The following is a 25,027-nucleotide window of genomic DNA, read 5'->3' on the forward strand; positions in this document are numbered from 1 at the left end:
GAAAAGTCCTAAGGATCTGATATTGATTGATTGATTGATGGTGATTTTGACAGAGTCTGCACATGAGCAAATCAACAGGCAAATTCCCCATGTGAGATTACAGAACAAAATATTTGTAAAATATCAACTTTACAAACTGCCTTCTAGGCAACTATTATGGCTTAATAAATACTTTTTAATTACCAAGTTAAATGGTCTGATCTTGTTTTATCATGATTTCAAAGTAAATATATTAGACTTGTGATTATTGGATCATTGATCTGAAGTCTGAGCCTATCTCATCCAACTCCCTTAGTTTGCAGATGAGAAAAATGGGTTACAGTAGAGATGGTAAATTTCATTGATTGGATTAGAACTCTTTTTTTTTTCTGATACATTCCACTTTTCAAGTCACTGGTCCACATAAATACCCTAATTTAGAATAAAAAGGGAGAACTATTTTGACATACAAATTTAAAATATATATCTTGATACCTTCGGGAAGACATTTACTATAGTGAAAAGCACATTAGACTTCTAATTAGAACTTGGGTTCTAGTTCTGGAAACACAAGTGAAAGCAGGAATTTCAGACAGATCATTATTCTCTTTGGGCTTCAGCTGCCCTTCTATAATTTTGGGATAAAAAGAACTGCTTATTTCACAAGATTTTTGTGAGGATTAAGTGGGATAATGTGTGTGAAAATGCCTTCAAAAGTGTGAAGTAATTTTCAGATATAACGTGTGAAGGATTAAATGATTGAAAAAACAGACTGCTTAGCCATATTTGTCAAGGGAACTTTTTGAAAATCAGTACAGGTTTCATGGAGCTAAACTAAAAGAAAATAATACATACTGATATTCTAAATTTGACATAGCAATAATACTTATTATAGCTATTATTATTAATACTTATTTTTTGAAAAGGTTTCAGTTAAAGCAGAATCAAATACTTCAAATTCATTTGAAGGATGGCATCTGAACTACCCCTCACTTTGTGCGATCTCAATCTTTATGTCAAATCTACCTGCCAACACACAGGGTAGAACTTTCTATTGAATTATTGCTCAGAAGGAAAGTAGATCATGGGGAGTTAGACCCTCCATGGCCTCTAGCCTGCTGGGCAACATTACATTTTAGCAGAAGGCTTGCCTTTTATCCAGCTTCTTTTGGCCAAAGAGGACAGAACAATAGTGCTAATCCATTTGGGGAAGATTTCTGGCTGATTCTGATTTTCAAAGTCAATCTTCCTGTCATTCTTATGAATAATAAAAGAATTGCTGTGGAACACTTTGCTCCATTTCCAGGAGAAAGCATTGCTCCTGAAATGTCTTGATCCTGTCTATGAAAGGAAATTGAAATAAAGTGCTAATGCATTTATTTATCTGTACATTTCAAGCAAAGCATACCATAAAAGTAAAAGGCCATACCCCTCCCCCACATGACTGAATTTGCTCATTCTCAAATTAAAAAAAAATGAAAGAAAGAAAGAAAATGAATAGTTGATTTGATCCAACTATACTATGTACCAAGCCATGCATGCATTTACCACAGGATCTGGATTTTGTAACAGGCACTAAAGTCAAATTTTGAACATATTTGATTTAACGATTAGCTCAGTTTGTTCCACTGCTCAGATATTTGATATTATTTTGTATCTGTGCTTTCCAGAACTTGCCAGGATATATTTCCATATCTTATATAACAATTCTCATTTTTAACATCTCTAATTATTGATCTCAAGGGGCTGTCAATATGGAATCCTGAAGGTTTCTACTTATAGCCTAGGTGCAGTGTAACAGCTGTTCTGAAGGCATGACCTTCACCCTGTCCTAGAGGTAACTTTAACTATGAACCAAAAGATTTCTCCTTAAGGGGGAAAAAAAAAAGGAGGGAAGGGAGAGGCTAATTTGCTTTAGCTATGAGGCTGCTGAAAACATAGCCCAATCAAGCCAAACTTTTTCACATTAGTCATGGAAGCTTTCTGAATATACTCATAGGTTTTTGTTTGTTTGTTTGTTTTAATTGAAACTAAGATATTTTAAAGTATTATAACTTGAATGCATAATAATCAGCATGGAATAGGGTAGGAACTTAAGTGCAGTTAGAAGAATATTTAACAAAATAAACAAAAATAAAATAAAATAGATAACATATTTTAAGACTTAGAATGTGACCCACAAGATACTATACAGATTAGAGGTCCTGTTTCTATTTGAGTGTTACCACTTGTCTGGATGAGGGTCTCACAGTCAGGAATAAAAACCTGAGTTCATATCCCAATTTTTAACACATGTTATCTGTGACCTTTGACAATTGATTTAATTTTTCAATGCTACAAGAAAACATCTAAGATTTTAAATTGCTGAGAAGGCCCAGAAAAGAAAATTGCTCACTAAGAGTAGTTCCCTGACTATTGAAATCATGTGTGGTTAAAAAAAAAATCTTGGTAAACACAGCAAAATAAATGACAGCCATACTATTTTCAAGAAAGATTCTGAAAATTCCCCAAGTGTATTCCTTCTTTTCATTATAGGTAAAGAACTATGTGCATACATGTTCAGGTGATTATTTGAAAGCTGAAAAGTATAGGTATGCTGGAACTACAAATAATAAAAATGCATATTTATATTATTGTTGTTCAATTGTTTGTTTTTTTTCAGTTATGTTTGACCCAATTTGGAATTTTCTTGGCAGAGATATGATGAGGTTTCCCACTTCCTTCTCCAGTTCATTTTACAGATGTGGAAAATGGGAAGAGGAAAGGGAGGAGGAAAGGAAATAGGAAAGGGGGAAAAAAAAGAAAAGAGAAAAGAAAAGAAAAGAAAATTCCTTAAAAAAAATTGATGAGTAGATACCATAGGGAAAGTGGTCTTTTTCTACTTATGCATAGGGCTTGGTGGAATAAAGTACTGCAGTTTTGGGGGTTGTTCTTCAAGTCATCTGGGAATAAAAGAAGCCCTATCTCTCTTATATGTTAGTGAAGCATTCAAGCCCCTGGGTTTGATACTATCCAGAGAAGGGATCCCTGAAAATGCTAATAGTGCCATCAAGTCACTCTATTTTATGCTAGTTAGATTTTGCCTGGTATATTGTGTTGAGCTTTGGAACAGAATTTTAAGGAAAAGACTAAGATACTTTTTCTTTTGCAAAGGAGTATAAGCAAGATTGTGATCAGAATTTAAAGCTTAACATCTAAAGAATGTTTGAAGAAACTGGTAATATTTAACATAAAAGAAAAAAAAATAGGGATAAATAGGGAGAGCCTTCTGGTAATCTTAAAATGCTTGAACTGTTCTTACCTATTAAAATTAATAAATTTATTTTAGTAATTCCAGAAGGAACTTGGAAAGCCAGTAGTAGTTACATCGAAACTTATTCGGAGCAATATGAAAAGTTTAGCAAAATAATTAAAATTCTCAAATTTTAATTGATTGATTGATTTTTAGAAGTATTAAAGCATAAACAGATTTCCTCCTCTTTTTGTGTGTATATCATATTTTTAACACACTGGTAAAGTCTTCTGAGAATAAGGCTTTTGAGTGCATAAAATAAAATGTATTTGATTACAAAGTTAATCAATTCAACAAAATGACAAATAATTATATTTAAATGTAATCAACACAAATATATATTTAAAAATAAGTCAATAGATACCAAGTTGTCTATATAATCACTACTTTATGATTTTTTAAGATAAATTATCCATTAGGTCTGTTTTAACTCAAGACTTTAGTGATTTGACAACTAATAAATTGTAAATACAATCACATAGTTTAGTTGGTGGGATTCTGTATGTAATTCCAGTAGCCTGATGTTAGAAATCCCCATTTATAATTAAGCTTAACTCTGGTACTTGGTATTTGCCCAGTGCTTATGATCTTTGATATTCCTAAAATTATTATATGTAGATTAACTTTATTATTCCTGTTTAGTGCCTGTCACATAGCATATGCTTAATAAATGCTTGTTGATTGACTAACAAATGAAAGATGGACATATGCTAAAATAGTAGAAAAATCTGTTTTCAGTGAATGAATCTGAATTCTCATCTTTTATTTCTCTGAGAAACCATTCCTTTTGTGAGATAAGCTTCAATGGTATAAAATGCCATTTATATGACTATACTTGTAATATTTTGAATGTGGTTAAAATCAAAATTGCAATAGTATGAACTATATTTTCAAAATATCTCTATGATCAGATATATTTTAATGAGAACCTAAACTTTTAGGTCTTTTCTTAATAATGAAGAATAGTTTGACTTCTTTCTTCCCATTTCAGCAATTGTTTCTTCTCAATGTTATACTAATCTAGTACTTCACCCCCTAAACCCATAATTATTTTCATTGAATGCTTAGCAGCAGAATTCACCAAAGCAGCAGAATTGCACATTTGAAGATGCATATATACATTTATATTGTTAGGCTAGAAGTTTAATTCGTCTCAGAATTAACATAAAAGTCAAATAATTTATTTCCAAATGTGAAATTTTGAGAGGTAATCACATGTTGGTATTTTTTTTCTGACTATGGAATGGGATCAAGCTTTGATTTCATTGATACAAGGAACTCCCAGATGAAATGTCTCTACCAACATGGGCCAACACCTTCTCTTTAACTTCCTTTCTTAGAGAATTGCCTAGAATTCTGAGCTAAATAGCTTGTCTAGCATTCTATCTCCAATATATGAGACATGCAGAACTTGAATCCAGTTATTTCAGGTTTGAAACTGAATTGCCAGTCCCTATATTAGTGTGTTTTTAAAATATTTTGGGAGGGTTGGGATTCCAATATTCTTGAAAACAATTCAATTCCTTACCCCAAGAGCATTTGTTTGCTTATATCTCCTGATATTTATATTAAAAATTAAAACATTTTAATATTATTGTGAAAATGTTTTTGATCTTGTGGGCCTCCAAATGTTTTGGAGTCCTTAGTGGCCTGGGGCCACATTTTGAGAATCACTGTGCCACACTATTCTGATTGTCTCAAGAATTAAAACTTTTCTGAATTATATAAACCCTTTTCATCTCTTGTTTGAAATTGTCATCTTTTCATGGAGCATACTAGATTTAACATGTGATCTCACAAATAGAAGACTAAATATTATTTTGCACAGCTTCTTGATTTCATGTCTTTTACCAGCATTTGATAACACTCTAGAAATACAAGTATTGTCACTGATTAAAGTCAATGGAAGTCTTGCCTTAGGAAGAATCATAGAATTGGACCAGAGAAATTTAGTTTACTTCCTTTCCTCTCATTGTATTTAAGGTTTTTGCTTGGGGAAAATATGGAAGTATATGAAGGCAAAATGTGAAAGCAATTTATTTCATATGACAAAGTAAATGCATAACTGAGCACAGGGATTGCAATTTAACTCCAGCATTCGGAAGTAGGTTGCCTCCTAGTGTAACTGAAACAGATCAGGTATCTGATACTCAGTTTACAAACTAGCACTGAGAATTGCTTTCACTTGAAGAATTTGCATACAGGTTTCCCAGTACAAATAACTTATTCAAGCAAATTACTATAAAGAAATTCTTTATCCTAACAAAGATGTTTCTTTACTAGTAGTGATTAAATGACATCAGAAGGCCTATTGTTCAACATATTTAAAAGAAGTGAATGCTTTTTTATGTCTGTTGATGTTACCTTTTCATAATGAATAAGCATGATTAAATATCTGACTTTATAAGACTGAAAATTATATCTCAATTTGTTGTGCCATGGGAAAATGAGAAAATGAAATATTTGTGTTTGTGCCTTCAGGAAATCCCTTAAATCATGTATTTTGATTAAACATGTTAGTTTAACCAAAAGACTAAGAACTATAAATCTTGGGGGAAAGGAGAAGGGTTTACTATTTTGTTTTACTTTGATTTTTTGCTAAGACTGCATAGTCAAAAATCCATCATAAGATATTAAATACTGTGAATTAAAGTAATTAAATAGTATTTAATTTTTCATGGTGGAGGGGTACAATGAATTTTTTCTTTATTAGTATTCAGTGTTATAAAAGAAAAAAAATTTTAAATTAAAATGACACATTTTTTAGATCAGTTTACATGACAGAAATTTTTATGTGGTTCAATCTAAATATAGATATTGTGTGTGTGTGTGTGTGTGTGTGTCTTCAAGTGTGTATGTGTAGGCACTATCTCAATTATAATTTGCACAGTTCCTCAGGGAAGAGAATTTGGCCCAACACTGTCTAACTTTGTATTTAGTAACAATTTCATACTAACATACATATACAGCTTTAATTTGCACTGGGCTTTTCAATATTTTTTTGCAGCTATTGATACTTTAAAGAGTGTGTTTTTAGCAACAACTTAGTTTCATAATTGTTACAAACTACAATTTCATGCATATTTTCCATGGGTACATTTTATCTCTAGCCAAAATATACCATTTAAAAGCTTTAGACTTTTGGTTATAAACTACCAAGCTTCAGGTGTTTTTTGGACTATAGCAACAAAGTATCAATAATCCTGCCTTACCACTACCAGCCTAAGTGAAGAAAAATGAAACTCCCAGAACATTATTTTAAATGCATTTAAATGTTCTAATTCTATACTACACTTTTAAGATTGGTACACTTCTATCTCCTCTGGCCATGTAGTTTTTGGTAATTAAGAAAAGTCTTCTAGGGGAGAAGAGACTAAATAACTTATCATAAATCCTAAGTAAAGACTAGCTAATGGGCAGGCTATCAGAGTGACTATCAGACACTGCAAGCAATAGAGTGAGTTGGTTACTGGTCAGAGTTCAAAACCAAGGGCACATTTTGAAGATTAAGAAGATGCAAAGTAGAGAGTGCCAAGTATTAACCCTATTTCTGAACTCTAGCTACTTCCTGAGGTTTAGCCTTTGCCACTGCTGACACCCGGCCTCATCCTGGGCTGACCCTGTTGCCTCCTATTGATTCAATCACTCTCTATGAATTTGGGGCCCCATACAAAAAGGCTGGAAATCACCATTCCCTTATTTTAAAAATCAGAATGGAACACTCTTAAAGGTTTCTTTTTCATTGCTTTGAAAGTATTATAGACCCTCAAATACTAACACTGATATACACAATAAGATATAATATTTATGTATTTTTTTTAAAAAAAGATCCAAATATGATTCTGAAAGGCTGAATTGTCATGTCCTATATTTCAAAATAATATCACAATGATAGGGTGTATAAATAATATTGATTTAAGATTGAAAAATAAATTGTATTCCAAACTATTTTTAAGATATTCTCTCACAGTTCATATTGCATGTAAAAGAATCTGTGTCCATACATAAATTATATTTTAGTGATAATGTCCCTTCAATTAATTAGTAACTCACTGGCTCATCTCCACAATTTTATATGAATATTGATTCAAAGGTTCTGCCACTTTCACAGCCAACTTGGATAAATCCTGACTCTAGCTTAAGTGTGGGAATTAGTTTAAAGAATATATGCATGACATCTCATGGGTGACAATGGCTAAAGAATTCAACATTTAATTGTCAATCCTCAGGTTATGGGCCACTCCATAACTAGCTTAGAAACATCTTTTCTTTCATACATAATGAACTGAGATGATATGATTCACTGGCATCATATTGGACCCTTCATTGACACTATAAGAACTTAGTCATCAAGAACCCAAAAGGAGGCTTCACAATTGGACTCATAAAGAACCTCATAAAGTTATGATATCATCTCCAACCATTTGATCTAATCCATTTCTGGCTAGCATTCTCTATCCATTTAAACAAACTGTATTACTTTTACTTGGAAAATCCATAAACAAGCAATTCAGACTTTGGTGCTTAGTCTAAGCACCTTGGCAGTAAACAGATGCCTTTGTGCAAGCTGAGTAAGTTTCAGATAAGGCAGTCTATTTCCAAAAATCAGTGATGTTACTTGTCATGTTTCTTATGATTCTGCATTTATTCTTTTTCAAAAACATTTGTGCTTCCTTTGACATCTTTTTAAATGAAAACATCTATAGTTAAGAATCTACATTTTTAGTCATCAAAGGAAGACCAAATGACAAAATTATTGGCTCCAAATTTTAATTCTATCCAGAATAATAATTTCTAAGGTTATAATAGAATTATTATACATACAGTATACATATAATATACATATTATACATACCTACATATAGGTGCTCCTATGAACAAGATGTAATAAATGTATGCCTAGAGAATTAAACTTTTCATTTTTTATTTCTTGACTCGAGAATTGGAGCACATTTACCTAATGCTTCCTTTTGTTTCTGTTAAGACCTTCTCTTCATAACCACATCATGTTAACTATGTTCAGCATATTTCTATTCCACACGAGAGAACTGGATTTTGATTAGAGTATTGAAAGAGAGAGAGGTAAATGGAGAAAAGGAAGAAAAGAGTGGGATTCTTGGCACCTTCCATTTGAATGCTTATAAACATACCAGTTTTCCATTGATAAAGCTTTAATTTGGTGGGGGATTTTTAAAAATTAGTTTTCTATTTTAAAATAATGAAAAAATAACTTCATAGTACATCTTTATATATTTGTTTATTGTCCTTAAGTTACTTAGCAACTATATCCTATATCTTAGCAGTCTGCTGGGTCCTTTCAACACTTGGTAGATTTACTTTCACTTTGGGCTCAGCTATTCCTGGAATATTTTTGGCTTTGGTGACTGTTAATAGAAATTAGAATAGAAGGGGCACTTCATTAAAAAGAGAGTGATTTCTACTGTGCCCAGGTGCATTAACATGTGCTTTTGACTGTGGAATAACTGGGGGGTGGGGAAGAGTATTTAATGTTTTTAATCTCTGTCATTGCCAAAGGTAAAATAAAAATAAAATAAAATAAAATAAAAAAATAAAAAGGATGAGACTCCAAGTTAAGAAGAAGTCTTTTAGTTCATTTTTGGGTGGAGGGGAGGGGTTGGAGGTTTTTATTCTTTTGTTCCAATTTTTCTCTCCCAACATGATTCATGAAGAAATATATATTTTTTTAAAAATAATGTACATGTATAACCATCAAAATAAAGAAATTAATAAAAAAGAGAAATTTTTTTTAAAAAGGAAGGAAAATATTCTTTAAGGATAATTCATAGTTTGGCATTCATAAATTCATAAAAACAAACAAAAAACCCTTTATTTTGTGGCTACAGAGCTTATTGATTTGTTAACTGTTATGTAATGTCCAAGTTAGCTTTCTGGAGGTCTTCTAGAAGGGCCTTGGTCTCATCAAGATAGACACCACCAGAATGGACAAGAATAGAGTCCAAAGTCTTCACTTGTCTCTTACACAGTTTGTGTCCTTCATAGTGTCTCTTAGTCTGCTCCAGAAGTCTGACCCACAGTCTCCTCCAGTAGTCTGATTCACAGTCTGACTGACTGTCCCCAGTCTCCTCTAGCAGTCTGCCAGTCTGCCAGTCTCAACCAATCTCCCCCTCAGTCTTTGTCCCCAGTTTAAATACCCTATTACAATTACATCATTACAGTATACTGAGTATGTGTAAACTAGACAACCATTACATTATATGTACTAAGTATATATGTAAACTAGAGAATCATTATCTCATCAAATCCACCTACTTAACATGTTGTTTCAAGTATACTTTTACACTGTTAAGTACAACAAGAAAACCAGATGAAACCTATTTTTAATAGTATTGTAGTATGGTTCCCTGAAAGAGCCATATTCCTTAGTATTTTGTATATCAGGCTATACAGCAGATTGCTTGAGGTATTAGACAGAGAAAACATTAGAGCCCTAGGTTAGGAAGACTTTATGTTAAAGTTAGCGATAGCTCTGTCCTTGGCAACACTTTCCTTGAAGTCCTTCCCTGTTCTCTTGGTCATAGGTCTTGGATTACTAGTAGTTTGGTTTGTTCATGCACTATATCTTTGTATTAACATTGAGGAAATGATTAGTATTTAAGCTGTCTTGAAGTAAATTATGTGTTGAATTCAGAACAAAACAGAGATGAATTAATAAATAGGAGGGGAAGGAAGGGTATTAAAATTAGATTTGAAGGCATCTTTCCAGCTCCAAAAAAACACTTTAAAAAAGCAACCTCAAAATGACTTTTCAGAAATTGTGAAGTTATTTGCAGTAGAGGATTTTAGATTGAGGATCTCTAAGGATCTTCTTTTTGCCTTAAATGTTCTGAGTCACCTGAGTAAAGAAGTCTAGTTTTAGAATCAAAGTGATTCAAAAGTTTTCATTCAACTTTGTTTCTAGAAAATGTGAGACATTTTATAAGCCTTTTTATAATGGTATATCTCTTAGTGCTCTGACCAAAGAATTTTGTCTGTTTCTCTGCATCAGATAGAAATAAGGGAAGGGCTATTTGTGTTTGTTTGTTTTTAAAGAATAAAGCTATTCCCTGAAATTTGATTTTTTAATTTTTGGCTCATCTATAAATGTATCTTATCTGTTCTTTGAGATTCCATGTGATCATTTATATACATAGAATTTAGGATTGGAATGAACCTTTGACATCATGTATTATAGGCCAACTCCCTCAATTTGTAGATGCAGAAATCAAGTCCCAGAGAAAGGTCTTACTCAAGATTATAAAATAATAATCAATTATTCAATCATAAATATTTATTAAGCACCTAATATGTGCTAGTCACTTTGCTAAGTCAGTATATAGACTTTAATCCTTGCTCTTTTGAATGTGTATCTAATATCATTTTCATTATATTACTTTGTCTTTTCATTTCAATTTTCATATATTTAAAGGTTTTAAGAAGAAAGAATAAGTTTTAGGGTTAAACTTATTGCTGATACTCATCTTAGTCCTTTTCTGAGGTCCTCTTGTTAATGACAATGTCACAAAAAAACCTCTAACAATTGAAAGCCATATAATATTCTATAAGAAAATATGTCTTTGAATAGTTAATAGCTAACTTCTGTTGGTTTTACATTAAGGTATAGTAATGTTTTGTAACATCTTATATAAATCAGTATCTCTGTTTGTTTTTCAATTAGCTATTTACAAATTAGAGTGAGAAAACCATGTTTCCATAGATCTCATTTCAATGGATACTGCTTCTATTGGTATAGATTGCTATCCATTCATAGTTTCACATTGTATATATTCATTTTCATGTTTTTCCTATAGTTTCCCTAGAAGGTCTAGTCAATTTACTAATATACCCAAAACAAACCCTTTAAAGCCATATCTTTTAAAAATATTATGGAAAATTACTGAATGGGTCATAGATGGTTCAGAAGCAGTGAACATTGAATTTGAATGATAGTTAGAGTTAAAAAGATGTGTTAGGCTGCTGATGGTCCTTATCAGCTTTTCTAGTCCATCAGCAACTTCATCCTGAAACTTCCCAGGACCCTTTTAACAGCTGAAGGAAATCTAATTTGGTGGTTATCACCAGTGTTGTAGCATCATCTGTCATGCCTATCTTGCCAAAGTGTATTTTTTCTCTTGGTGAAGTTTGAATGTTGTAAATCTAAAGAAAAATATTTATGCAATCTTTGACTGTGAAAACATGATTTCAAAACAATTAGTCTAGTCACCCAGTTCAGTAAAACAATAAAACAGTTCAGTGAGAGAATGACATTCAGTCCAACATGTCATTTAATTGAATGAGCAGTTAGAACAGTTGACCTTACAATCTTGTGTAGATATGGCCTTCAGTACTTATACTACATAATTTAAAAGGTACCAATAGAGATTGATTTTTAAACTTTGTGATTTAAAACAAGTATGAATATAATCATCAGTTTAATCATATAGTTTTATATTTCTACAAAACATAGGAATGATGATAATAAAGTAGAAAACTACATTGATTTTATTATATGATCAGTGATTGTGGTAAGCAATAAAGCAATCCAAGATAGATTGTAAAACATGCAAAGGTATATTTTAATGGATGGTATAGTTTACTTATATTTTATAAACTCAAAGGAAACAAAAATCCAGTTCTCAAACTCAACATTATTTGAATAATATATATTCAAAATTGACCAACTAAATTTACAATAGTAATGTTCATATCACATATCAGTTTTGCCATACATGACTGAAATCTGTAGCATCTCAAAAGTGACTCTGACCTTTTTTTGAGGAATGATAACAGTTAGAATAACATAATGGTTAAAAAAGAGAGATAGGGAGAGAAACAGAGACAGAGACAGAGAGATGTGTGTGTGTGTGTGTGTGTGTGTGTGTGTATGTGTATATGAGAGAGAGAGAGAGAGAGAGAGAGAGAGAGAGAGAGAGAGAGAGAGAGAGAGAGAGAGAGCCCTGTTAGATAAATGTGAGACATCTTAAATAGAGTAAAGGATAAAGTGAGTGACAGCAACAATCTCCAGGATTATTGCTCTGGCACTAGGATCCTCAGATTCCACTAGCTTGCCAAATAAATTGACCAGAGGAAAAGAACGTCAACAGATTAACTTCAGAAATTAAGTTTATTAATGGAATTTCATACATAAATATATCCACCCAGCATGATAGGAAAATGTTTCCTTTGCTTTCCCAGCTGTTAGATGATACCTTAAAATTGTTCCATCTAACTCACAGAAGGAATGGAGACAAATCTCTTTTTATTCTAAATGAATGCTCACTGACCTGAGGCAATGCTCAATTCTGTCCATTCATTTTGAGCTTATTTGTATTGTAATATATTTTAATACCATATAAGTCATTTGGAAAAGGGAAAAGATTTTACTACATCAGTCATATGAAAAGGGAAGTCCTCTGATTTCTTACTTAAAACATAAAGGGATTTTCTCAATAGCTGATGAACCTGTTTGTAAATCCTATGCTTTTATTGTGGGTGCAGTTAGTGGAAACTTATTAAAAACACCTCAACTGTTTTAACTTTCATACATGGATCAGTTGTTTTGACAGATGGATGGACTTTATTTTAGGAACTGTCCAGGAAAAGTCTGACTAACACAATCTAATCAGTATTACATAGCTGCAATATTTGTTTTTGAATCATTGTGCATTTGACTCTTAAGGGATTTTCGGTATGGTTTTTTCCCCTAATTTTTGGAGGCTAATCATTTTCTCCATATTTCCTCTACCTATTTGATCTACAAACACTGAAAACTCTTACAAATAAATGTAAATATTTTGTCAATAAAGATGATACATTGATTATCAGGCATAGACTTTGTTTAGGCTAATTTATTGCAGTTAATCTCTTGAGGGCAGTTTTTCAGGGCTTGGTTAAATATTTGTTATATATTTGTATTAGAAGATACTTCATACATCATCACAGGAGCAGATATGTTTGATTAGCTCTAAGCAAACCAAATCATGTTGATAACCTTGACCACATATAACAGAAAAAGGATAAAGGTTGGGGGGGGGGATGTTTTCAATCTGATTTGATTGTTCTCTTCCTTCACCCTGTAAAAACCTTCTGGTGGTGAGTCAAAGCACGATGTGGTGCCAAAAAGTACATAACAGTTTAAAGTTTTCAGAAATGCCTTAGTTCAAGCAAAGGTCACAAAATCTTTTCTTCTGCCTCCTTGGAGCAGAAATGTGTGAAATGTATTTCCTTCCTATGCCACACTCACTCTCTTCTCCTTAGGAAATATTCAAGCTGATTCCAAACAAAACTGAATATCCTGTTTAGGAACTAACAAAACCTTGGCAGCATTAACATGGGATTTTTTTTCTCTAAATCAAATGAATGACAGGACTGAAAACCATTTATGTAAAATCTAGCTTAACCGCATCCCCCCCACACACACACACACCAAAAAAAAAAAAAAAGAATACCAACAATAGTTCTTTTAAAATCCTGGCTCTTTTATAGAAGCAGTTAATTTAATTCCTTTCCTCCTCCTGGAGTGGCTGTTGATGCATTCTCCTATCTGCTATTTTAAGCCCATATAGAAATTTTCATTTAATTCTTTTGTTTCCCTTCAAGTATCTTATACTTGGAGCTCATTTTTTCCCTCTTTCTCTCTGTTCTAATTGCATGGTCCTTCACATTTAAAGCAATATCCAGTTAGCCTTGGGGCATGGCAAAAAACACAACCTACTGCCAGCTAGGAGAGCACAGTTGAGTGATAAACTAACTCATTCCAGGCTATGGGCCAATAGGGTGGGTTTAGCTGCAATGTAGAACTGATACATTCAATCATCAGCATCCACATTAGGATTGTTTGCCAAGTTTCACAGCTAAAGGTGAGTGTAGATGCTATTTCCCCTATCCCCCACAAGTCTCAGGAGTGTCTAGACATCTTTTTATAGTAGTTCACCTATAGAAGATATGATAGAAAGTCATAAAAATTATCATACTTTCTCTTTCTCTCTGTGTGTGTATGGGGGCATCTCTTCATTTGCAGAAAATATAAGGTTTTTCCAGATAATAATTAAAAGCCCCTCAGAACTCTTGGGAATGTGAATAGGTAGAAATACATTTTAAAGAGGGCAAATTGAGGCCCTGAAAAATGGTAAAGGTGTAACCCATAACAACAGAATACTAAAATAATCCACAAACCCTTAACATTGTTGTTATAAATGAGGGGGAGGAATCAACTAAAAATTTCATAACTGTAACCATGAATACTTATTTCAACTTCTTAAGTATAGTGGTAAAATTTATGCCACCTGTCAAATATATATCAGAATCTAATCCCTCCATTTCCCAATTTCTTTATTTTGCCCCAGGGTTGCAAATGAACTAGAAAATTGGGGGCTTCAAACGAATTTGGTCTAATTTATTTAATTTTTACTTTTGCTATGAAATTAGGTACATTTCAGATTAGTCTAAAAATAAAGTAAATGAAAGCCCTTCCTTTTTTAAAATTGATAGTTCCATTGTATTTCATATTAAGATTTATTAAATCAACAAAATGCAGCCTATTTTGATAGTAGCATGTACTGTGTAAACTATGTGCGGTATTAAATCCACAATCACTAGATTGTGTGACTTACAAGGTATTGTTTGTACATCTTCCACTCCAACATCTACACACAGAAGGAATGCATAGCATAGAAATTTGTATATAGGAAGTGATTTTTTTGATTGTTGTTGTTAACATGAGGAAATGAGATAAGAACTGGGCCAGTGTTTTCATTGGAACTCTGAGCTGAGGAATCTGTTTCTACTATTGCAGGTTGGAGCCTTTTCTGCTGTCTAGAACCTTGGTTAAATGATTTAGGGTAATGTGACAAGTATATATTAGATGCAGAACTTGAACCCAGGATTTTGTGGCTATGAAGTTGTTTTTTTTACTTCTTACACCAAACTCTCATATAAGTCCTCAGTCAATCTGGAATTTGTAAATTTATAGCAATCAGCAAATATGGGGTAGATAGATGCCTCATAGTGAATGCCAGGCCTGGAATCATGAAGACATGAGTCCAAAATTGATCTCACACATTTACTAGTGGTATGTCCCTGGGAATTCCTTAACTACTACTGCCTCCGTTTCCTCAACCCCAAAATGGATATTATAATAATAGCACCCACATCCCAAGGTTATTTCAAGATAATGTTTGCAAAGTGTGTATCATAATGTCTGGCATATAATAGGAACTATAAAAATATTAGTCATTATAATAATTAATTGAATATTTCAGATTATCTTTATTCAAGTTAATGTGAACAATTGCCTACATATGCGATTTGAAAGATTCCATGTAAATATATACATATCTATCCTTTGCTAATGCTTCTGATTTTACCATGAATTATTTATTTATTTGTGATAATCATATGAATCTAAATCTTTAATCTAATAATCTAGTCAGAATTTTTTTCAAATACAAATAATCCTGTGAATATAGCACAATAACATACAAAATGCTCAGTATTAGCATATATAGAATATGCTTTTCCTTCATTAATAAGATATTCTAATTTTCCCAATCTGCTCCATGTTCTGATCACAGAACATTTTTAGGACATCAAGGAGACCAAATGGGGAGGAAAGAAAATAGCAACCCTTAAAAAAATTGTCTATATAATAATTATATGTGAGGATGTGTCTGTTCATCATGAAACAAACACAGTTCTTTCAAATTAAAGTTTCTTAAGGGAATTAAGATATTAATTCTTGAATTCAATTTAATATTTCATAATATCTGATTAGACCAAAAATTTTTTAAATGAATGTAAAGGTCTGTCTTAAAACAATTTTTAAATAATTAACTATCTCTGTGGTTACTCTTAAAAGTAGCAAAGATTTGTTTTGAGTAGAATATGAGGTCCTAAAACTTTGGACTTAAAGATATAACTTATCTTTGGAAGCACATTTGCAAAAGACACCTGATAATTCCCCTAGAAAAATTAGATTCTCAAAGACACAATACAGATATATTCAGTTCAGATTGATTTGTGAATTTTAAAATTCATTTTTGGCTTTCTGATTCTCATTTCCTGAGGGTAATAGAGGTAAGGCCAAATTTTTCAGGTGCAAATATAGAATACATGTGTATTCATAAAGTTCAGGTAGAAAGTTATACCAAAAAAAAAATCTCAATCATTAAGCTTTTCTCATTACAGGATGAATGTAATGATGAATGTGTATATGACTTCTTTGAGTATACAAGTAGAATAAAACATTTCTTCCCTAATATTGGCCAATTTTAGTTGTATTGCATTCTAACTTTTACCTGTATTATTTTACTTACCTATTTGTTTTTTCCTACTTCTCTTTGTCCAGTGAAATAAATTAAGTCTGGTTGGGAAATATTTGGAAAAATAAAAAATGATCTTTGGCTAAAGTTTTATGGTAACCCAATTGGAAAACTTTAAAAAGGCATGTTATGTGTTCAATAACATAACTCATAACACATTGTATCTTATATGTAACTAATTTTTAAAATTTGTAGTATGTGGGCAGTGGACCATAACAGCTTATTGAAGTTATTATGGTAGTTGGTTTTTATAGCGTCAATATAGATTTATTTATTAAAATATAAGAAATAGCTTTTTTCCTGCTATGGATTACTTTACCAATAAAAATAAGTTTTTAATATTTTTAGGTTTCTCCTCTAGTGTTTCTTCAACTAAGGAGAGCATTTTTATTTGTATGATGAAAAACATTTTCTGTTGTGGAATTTACCTCAGTGTATATTAAAAAGTTTTGATTGAATAGCTCCCTTACCCCTCACATTCCCATCCATCATCTCTGGAGACATTTCCTTAAAGATCTTCACAGTATAAAAAATCCCAACACTAAAATCTTTGATAAAAAAAAATCTTCTTTGAAAATGAGGTAATATTTGGAGGAGGGGAAGGAACTATGTGTTTAAAAAAAAATCACACTGCACCTAATACAGTACAACCTACTTAGATATACCTCAATTGAATAAATCTCTAGTGATGAGTAATAATACATTCCTATTTTTATTTTTATGTAAGATTTATATTTTCTTTATACTTTTTAAAGTTTAAGAATAGTCATCAAAAGCTTCCCTTTTAACATGTCTACTATATTTTCAGTATAGGAAATGATTTTTTTCATTAGTAATGAAATTCATGGGGAAGCCAGTTGAAATTTTTGATTATCTGTTATCACTTTCTTACATTCCTTTTCAAATAAACCAGAAGTAAAATTAAATTAAAATAACTGAAAACATCAGTTTTGATAGTATGATTAAAAAAAAAAAGTCATTGGTCTCTAGGGATGTTTAGATGAGCTTTTTAGGGTAATATCCATTCAAAGTCAGTCCTTTTTCAAATTCATGTCCTCTAAACAACTTTAAATAGAAAATGAAATGCATAGGACTTAGCTTTTCTTATATTCAAAGGTAAGAAATTAAGTACCCAGGACAAGGGAGGGCACAACTTGGCAAAGAAAAAGGGTTAGAAATTGGAGGAGTAACTTTCTTTTGTGTTGAAAAGAAGTGCATATTTTGAAGTTATGCACCCTTGCGTGCAGAACAATTAGCCCTTGGGTTAAAATAGTCATGGGCTGCTGAATAATGAACAAGCCTTAGAAATGTTGTGAAAAGGCCTCAAATGAAAAAAATCTGTTCCTCCTCTTAGCATACTCGACATACTAAAGGATACATTGGTCAAACTAAATTCACTGTTTTATTTTATTATATATTTTTTTTCTTACAGAAAGAATGTGCTAATTTCATCAAGGTGCTTAAGGCTTATAACCAAACTCACTTGTATGCCTGTGGAACAGGGGCTTTTCATCCAATTTGCACCTACATTGAAATTGGACGCCATCCTGAGGTAAAGCTGTTTAAAAAAAAAAAAATCTTGTCCATGACCCTTTCCTATTTAAATGAATTCTTGTTAATTATTGCAGCTCATTTAGTTTCCAAATTGTTGCTCTGGGTGATCTGCTTCTAATTGAGATGTTGGTATTATTTCTGATTTGTGAATGCTAATCAAATGAAGCCATCATCTACCAATAGCTCAAGAACAGAAGGGAACAAAGAAAACTAACATTTGTTTTTACCCCAGATTACTAAATCAGTTTTCTTTTGTTTTGGTGGCAGATGCCAACAGGCTCTTTGTGTACTGTGGTCTCCTTTGTCTTTTATTGTGTCAGCCTCCCACTTTAGTTCCTTCCTCAGACAGTGCTAGTGTCTACCACCACAGCTGTTTTCTTCTGTTTAGGGATTAAGACTAGATGCTACCCATATATTATACATGCTTCTCAGGAATCCTGTTTTATCTCAATAACTTATGGATCTATTTGTTTTGTTTTCTGGTTTAGATAAGTAGTGATTTTCATGCATTTATTTAATCTTCTAATTGTAAGAAAAGAAATGTGGAAAAAATGAATAGGATGCCAGATACATAATCAAAAAGATGCTGATTCAAATTCCTCTTCAGCCATTCATGTATCTTTAAACATAAACCATTCAAATTAGTTCCAAGTCTCTGAAAATGTTTGTAAGAATCTCAGTGATCCAGTCAATACCAATTTTATTTTAGATTCACTCATGGGCTTTTTACAATGGGCCCATTTTAGAGAAGAGTGAAATATAGTATTTGATTTTCACTGAAACAGGGGGGCAGCAGGGAGAACTCAAGTGGCAATTACAAGGAGAGCTTATGTTGGCAGAGAAATAAGGCTGGACATTATCTTTCTTTCATATTGAAGAAGTGCTCCTGAGCAAGGCAGTGTATTAATAGTATTGGTCATGGAGTAGAAAAAAATCAAGTTCAAATCTGGATTCAGAGGTTTATTCCTACATCTATAAACTTGAGTTTCCTCTTCTTTAAGTCTGAGATAGTAATAGCATCTACATATCAGTGTTGTGAGGATCAAATGATATATTTATAAAGCGCTTTGCAAGCATTAATGATGAAATTCCAGTTGTTATTGTTGTTGTGATTGTTTTTCTGATCATTGTTATTATCATATCAGTTAATTCATTGTATATCATTCCCTTATCTGTGAAATCAAGGAGCTGATCCTTTTAATAATGCTATCCCTTCTAATATGCTACATTCACTCTTTTACAAATCTAGTATATTTGATTTCTAAATATTTACTTTTTATGCTGTTTTCAAGTGGTAATTAAATGAAGAAAATTAACTAGAATTCAGGGTAAAATTAAAATTGACCATTATTGAGATTATCATCTGATCAGAAGGAAATGTGAGTGATTGTGAAAGTAATTTACCAATAAGTATTTAACATTCTACTTCCTTTTTTCAAAATGCCCTCTATCAGTTGTTGGCCTGATATCCAAAAAATAAGTAGAGGTGTTCCTTTTTTGTCTGTTAATGCCCTCATCCAATAACTTTTTTCCAAACTAGAGGCATGTATTTATTTTGTTGTTTTTGTTATTCTTGTTATTGTTTTATAACTTACAACTCAAATTTCCAAACTAAAAACAAACTTTTGAGACAATGTAGCATAGTAGCACCCATCCTCAATGGTCCAGGTACATGATTTTGATTTCTTTCTTTGACACTTCAGTCTGGGAGATCTATCCTGAGCAAGCCACTTAAACTTTCAATGCTCTGATACAGTAGTGATGGAAAGCTTCAGTTATGTAGACATCTGTTGAAGATCTCTCTGCCAAGAAGCAGAATTGCTAATAACTCTTTGGCTTCTCTAAATGATAATTTCATCCTTCAAAAACTGTAAGCCTATATGGGAAATATGGGAAATTCTACTCTGTATCAGATTCTCTCTAATAGAGAGAAACTAGTTGCTAGAGTGCAAATGATAGAAACACTGGAAGGGAGGGTGGGCATGAACAACTTCCTCCTAGAGTTTGTGAGGGAAGAAAAAAATTGGAGGCAGAGTTAGACATATGCATTAGATTTGGGGAAACCAAAATTGAAAGGTAGAATCCTATGGAATAAAATACTGCAAGGGAAGTGCCCTAGAAGAGATGGAATACTCCCCAAAATGAAATTCTGAAAGACACAATGGTCAGATTAGTGACTAATATTTCCTCTCATTCTCATTCTCTTTCTCACTCATTTTCTCAGCATCTTTAGAACTCCTTTAATATACAGAAAAATTTTTAATTTTTTTATGACTAATGTGGTTTATTTGGATAATAGGATGTAATTAATAAATCCAATGAATATAGTTTACAGGACACATATACATATAAACACATAGACTTTCATTCCACTCATAAGGTTCAGAAAAAGTTTTAGATGAAAACTGAATATATACAATAGTTTTATTGATCCATTGTTAAATAAAGTGAGTGTCTATAATGTCATTGTCCTAAAAATCTTAGTGCAGTTTTAAGCTTTACTAGAGAATATACACACACATGTACACATATATATGTTAAGACATACATGTGACTATATACAAATATGTTTTATAGAGAGAGATAGATTATAGTTATATACACACATACATATAGGTTAAGACATATACATGAAAGTGTAGAAGAAAAATTATATACACATATAATTTCTATATTTTCACATATTTGTCTTAACCAATAGTAAATTATACAAATATTCAGTTCTTTTTTATACCTTAAAATGTTTATAATTATTAAGTTCACAATTTTTAAAAAATAGCTTTAAAAAAAAAGAAAATGTTGCTCAGGGCAGTTTCCTGAAGACCAAGTTGCAGAGCAAGTGACTTTTTTGGCTAGAGAGAGTTTCCTCTACTAGTGAAATAAATCCCAGGTATAGTTAAAACAACAATTAATTACTAAAACACAATTTAAATATTGTTAGCTTTTTGGTAAACCATCCATACCTCTAGACAAATTTGTTATTCTTATCTTAAAATTAATACCTGTACCTTTCCTATTTGATTCACATTGGCAATGATGATTTCATATTTGGCCTGCAATGCTTTTTCACTTAAAGAATTTAAAAATAATTTAAGTCATTCTCCATTGTTGACTTCCCTGAGTTAATGCACAACTATATGGTTCTAGAGAGGAGAGAATAATAACATTTCCAAAGAAGGTAGATTCAAAACTCTCTTAATAACCATTTTGAAACCTGTACCTCAATATATTAATTTTTTTTTAATTTTTTTTTATTTAATAGCCTTTTATTTACAGGATATATACATGGGTAACTTTACAGCATTAACAATTGCCAAACCTCTTGTTCCAATTTTTCACCTCTTACCCCCCCACCCCCTCCCCTAAATGTCAGGATGACCAGTAGATGTTAAAATATATTAAAATATAACTTAGATACACAATAAGTATACATGACCAAAACATTATTTTGCTGTACAAAAAGAATCAGACTCTGAATTATTGTACAATTGGCTTGTGAAGGAAATCAAAAATGCAGGTGTGCATAAATATAGGGATTGGGAATTCAATGTAATGGTTTTTAGTCATCTCCCAGAGTTCTTTTTCTGGGTATAGCTGGTTCAGTTCATTACTGCTCCATTAGAAATGATTTGGTTGATCTCGTTGCTGAGGATGGCCTGGTCCATCAGAACTGGTCATCATATAGTATTGTTGTTGAAGTATATAATGATCTCCTGGTCCTGCTCGTTTCACTCAGCATCAGTTCGTGTAAGTCTCTCCAGGCCTTTCTGAAATCATCCTGTTGGTCATTTCTTACAGAACAGTAATATTCCATAATATTCATATACCACAATTTATTCAGCCATTCTCCAACTGATGGACATCCATTCAGTTTCCAGTTTCTAGCCACTACAAAAAGGGCTGCCACAAACATTCGTGCACATACAGGTCCCTTTCCCTTCTTTATAATCTCTTTGGGATATAATCCCAGTAGTAACACTGCTGGATCAAAGGGTATGCACAGTTTGATAACTTTTTGAGCATAGTTCCAAACTACTCTCCAAAATGGTTGGATTCGTTCACAACTCCACCAACAATGCATCAATGTCCCAGTTTTCCCACATCCCCTCCAACAATCATCATTATTTTTTCCTGTCATCTTAGCCAATCTGACAGGTGTGTAGTGGTATCTTAGAGTTGTCTTAATTTGCATTTCTCTGATTAATAATGACTTGGAGCATCTTTTCATATGACTAGAAATAGTTTCAATTTCTTCATCTGAGAATTGTCTGTTCATATCCTTTGACCATTTTTCAATTGGAGAATGGCTTGATTTTTTATAAATTAGAGTTAATTCTCTATATATTTTGGAAATGAGGCCTTTATCAGAACCTTTGACTGTAAAAATATTTTCCCAGTTTATTGCTTCCCTTCTAATCTTGTCTGCATTAGTTTTGTTTGTACAAAAACTTTTCAGTTTGGTATAATCGAAATTTTCTATTTTGTGATCAGTAATGATCTCTAGTTCTGCTTTGGTCATAAAGACCTTCCCCTTCCACAGGTCTGAGAGGTAAACTATCCTATGTTCCTCTAATTTATTAATAATTTCATTCTTTATGCCTAGGTCATGAACCCATTTTGACCTTATCTTGGTGTACGGCGTTAAGTATGGATCAATGCCTAGTTTCTGCCATATTAGTTTCCAATTTTCCCAGCAATTTTTATCAAACAGTAAGTTCTTATCCCAAAAGCTGGGATCTTTGGGTTTGTCAAAGACTAGGTTGCTATATTTGTTGATTGTTTTATCCCTTGAACCTAATCTATTCCACTGATCAACTAATCTATTCCTTAGCCAATACCAAATAGTTTTGGTAACTGCTGCTCTATAATATAATTTTAGATCTGGTACAGCTAAGCCACCATCATTTGATTTTTTTTTCATTAATTCCCTTGAAATTCTTGACCTTTTGTTTTTCCATATGAACTTTGTTGTTATTTTTTCTAGGTAATATATTAAAATATAAAGAGCATAGAACTCTGAATTCTAAAGTAATACTTTTGGTCACCCAGTTTTATTCCTTTCAGCCTCCGTGTTCTCACTTATAAAGTAGGTCTAGAAAAGTACTTTCTAAAACAAACTTTAGAGATTAACAATATATAAATTGCCTATCTTGCCCTTATTAGCCTCAGTGAGTAGCACTCCATTGTTTGGAAAAAGAAGGAAGAGTCAGGTTTTTAATTTTGTTGATTAACAATTATTGTAGCTTACATTTATATAGACTATTACAAAAGTCTTAGTGTGTTTCAAGCTACTAAATTTACAAGTGCACTAAAACTTTTGGGACAATGTATAACTTTTAAGGTGTTCCTCACCACACTGTGAATTAGATGCTATTATACCAATTTTTCATATGAGGAAACTGAGACATGATAGGTTAACATGACAGATTAAGTCATTCACACAGTAAATATGTTAGGCAGTATCCCAATTCAGTTGCCCTTAGTCAAAGTCCTCCACTCTCTACACTGGGAAAGCTCATAGTTTTAGGAAGTATGAATTTTTAAAAAATAAGTGATTTGTATACTGATAAAAAATTGAGGTCCACAGATGAGTTGGGAAAAATTACATCATCTCTACTGTCTTTTCCATTATATATATTCAAATCTAAATCTTTTAGTTACTCCCCAGTGATAAAACTTTAATTGGTTGATTAAAAGCTGCAGGCATCTCTGAGTGAGCATACTCTTAAGTTTTACAAACTTTAATTCCTCTGTTGATGATATTTTAATCTTAGGTCTCTAATTAATAACTGGTTAAGTCATTAAAGCCAATAGTGCCAGAATGTCTCTATTCTTTCCTGGTAATCCATTCCACTAAGACATGAAATTTTCTTTTGATTCCCAAGCCTGTTTAGAGAAAAATTGGACACTTTTTTGGGGAGAAAATATAGGCTTCCTTTTTCCCAAATGACTCTGCTTCTATATCCACACACACACACACTGTCAGCACAGTTAGTACTAAAAGGATTATGGAGCTTAAAATACAGTGGTTTTTACAAACAAATCCAACACAACTAAGATTAGAAGGAAAAGATAACCGGAAAAAAAATCTTTGTAGCAAAGTTTCATTGTTAAAGGTCTAATTTCTAAGATTGATTTGTAAAGAACTATTTCAAATTTATAAGAATAAAAAGCATCTCCCAGTTGACAAATGATATCAGGATATGAACAAGTCATTCTCAAGGAAAGAAATTCAAATTATCTATAGCCCTTGAAAAAAAATTGGCAAATCACTAATAATAAGAGATGCATAAATGAAGTAACAACAAAGTTTTACCCCACATTCATCAGAATGGCAAAATTACCAAAAAAAGGAAAATAGCAAATATCATAAAGGCTCCATGACTATCATGGAAATTTGTTTTGCTTGATTATATTTATATTATATAAGGACTGGTTTTTCCTTCTTTCCTCCCTTCCATCTTCCCTTTATTTCTTTTACTCTTTCTACATTTATGAAATAGTTATATGAAAAAGAATTGATCATTGGGTTCCTTCCCTTCATTCTTGAAAATATCTCTAGTAAAGTCATACTTGTCAAGCCACAAAGGTATCATCTTAAATATAGATATTTGTTATCTCATATCTGTAATAATCTCTTCTGGTTTCCTTGCCACCAACCTCTGTTCATCTCATCCATCTATCCCAGAATAATCTTCCCCAAATTTTTCTCTAATAAACTTATTTCCCAATTCTACAATTGACATTTTCCCTTTGTTGCTAACTGCTTCAAATCCAAACTCTTCTAGTTTATTCTCAAAGTTGGTCATTGTCAAATTCCTACCCTCTGGAGATTAATATGGTACCTAACAGTGCTTGGTGAATA

General features: G+C 32.2%; 1 protein-coding gene across 1 annotated transcript in view; it reads left to right on the forward strand.

Moving 5' to 3' along the window:
* Positions 1-25,027, forward strand: part of SEMA3A (semaphorin 3A) — a 288,184-nt gene that overhangs the window by 95,218 nt on the left and 167,939 nt on the right. Inside the window, exon 4 of the mRNA XM_023504732.2 lies at positions 18,041-18,160. Coding sequence (XP_023360500.1) covers positions 18,041-18,160 — 120 coding nt within the window. The remainder of the gene's footprint in view (positions 1-18,040; positions 18,161-25,027) is intronic.

This window comes from Sarcophilus harrisii, chromosome 5, assembly GCF_902635505.1.
Source record: "Sarcophilus harrisii chromosome 5, mSarHar1.11, whole genome shotgun sequence".
In the NCBI taxonomy this organism is placed as follows: Eukaryota; Metazoa; Chordata; class Mammalia; order Dasyuromorphia; family Dasyuridae; genus Sarcophilus; species Sarcophilus harrisii.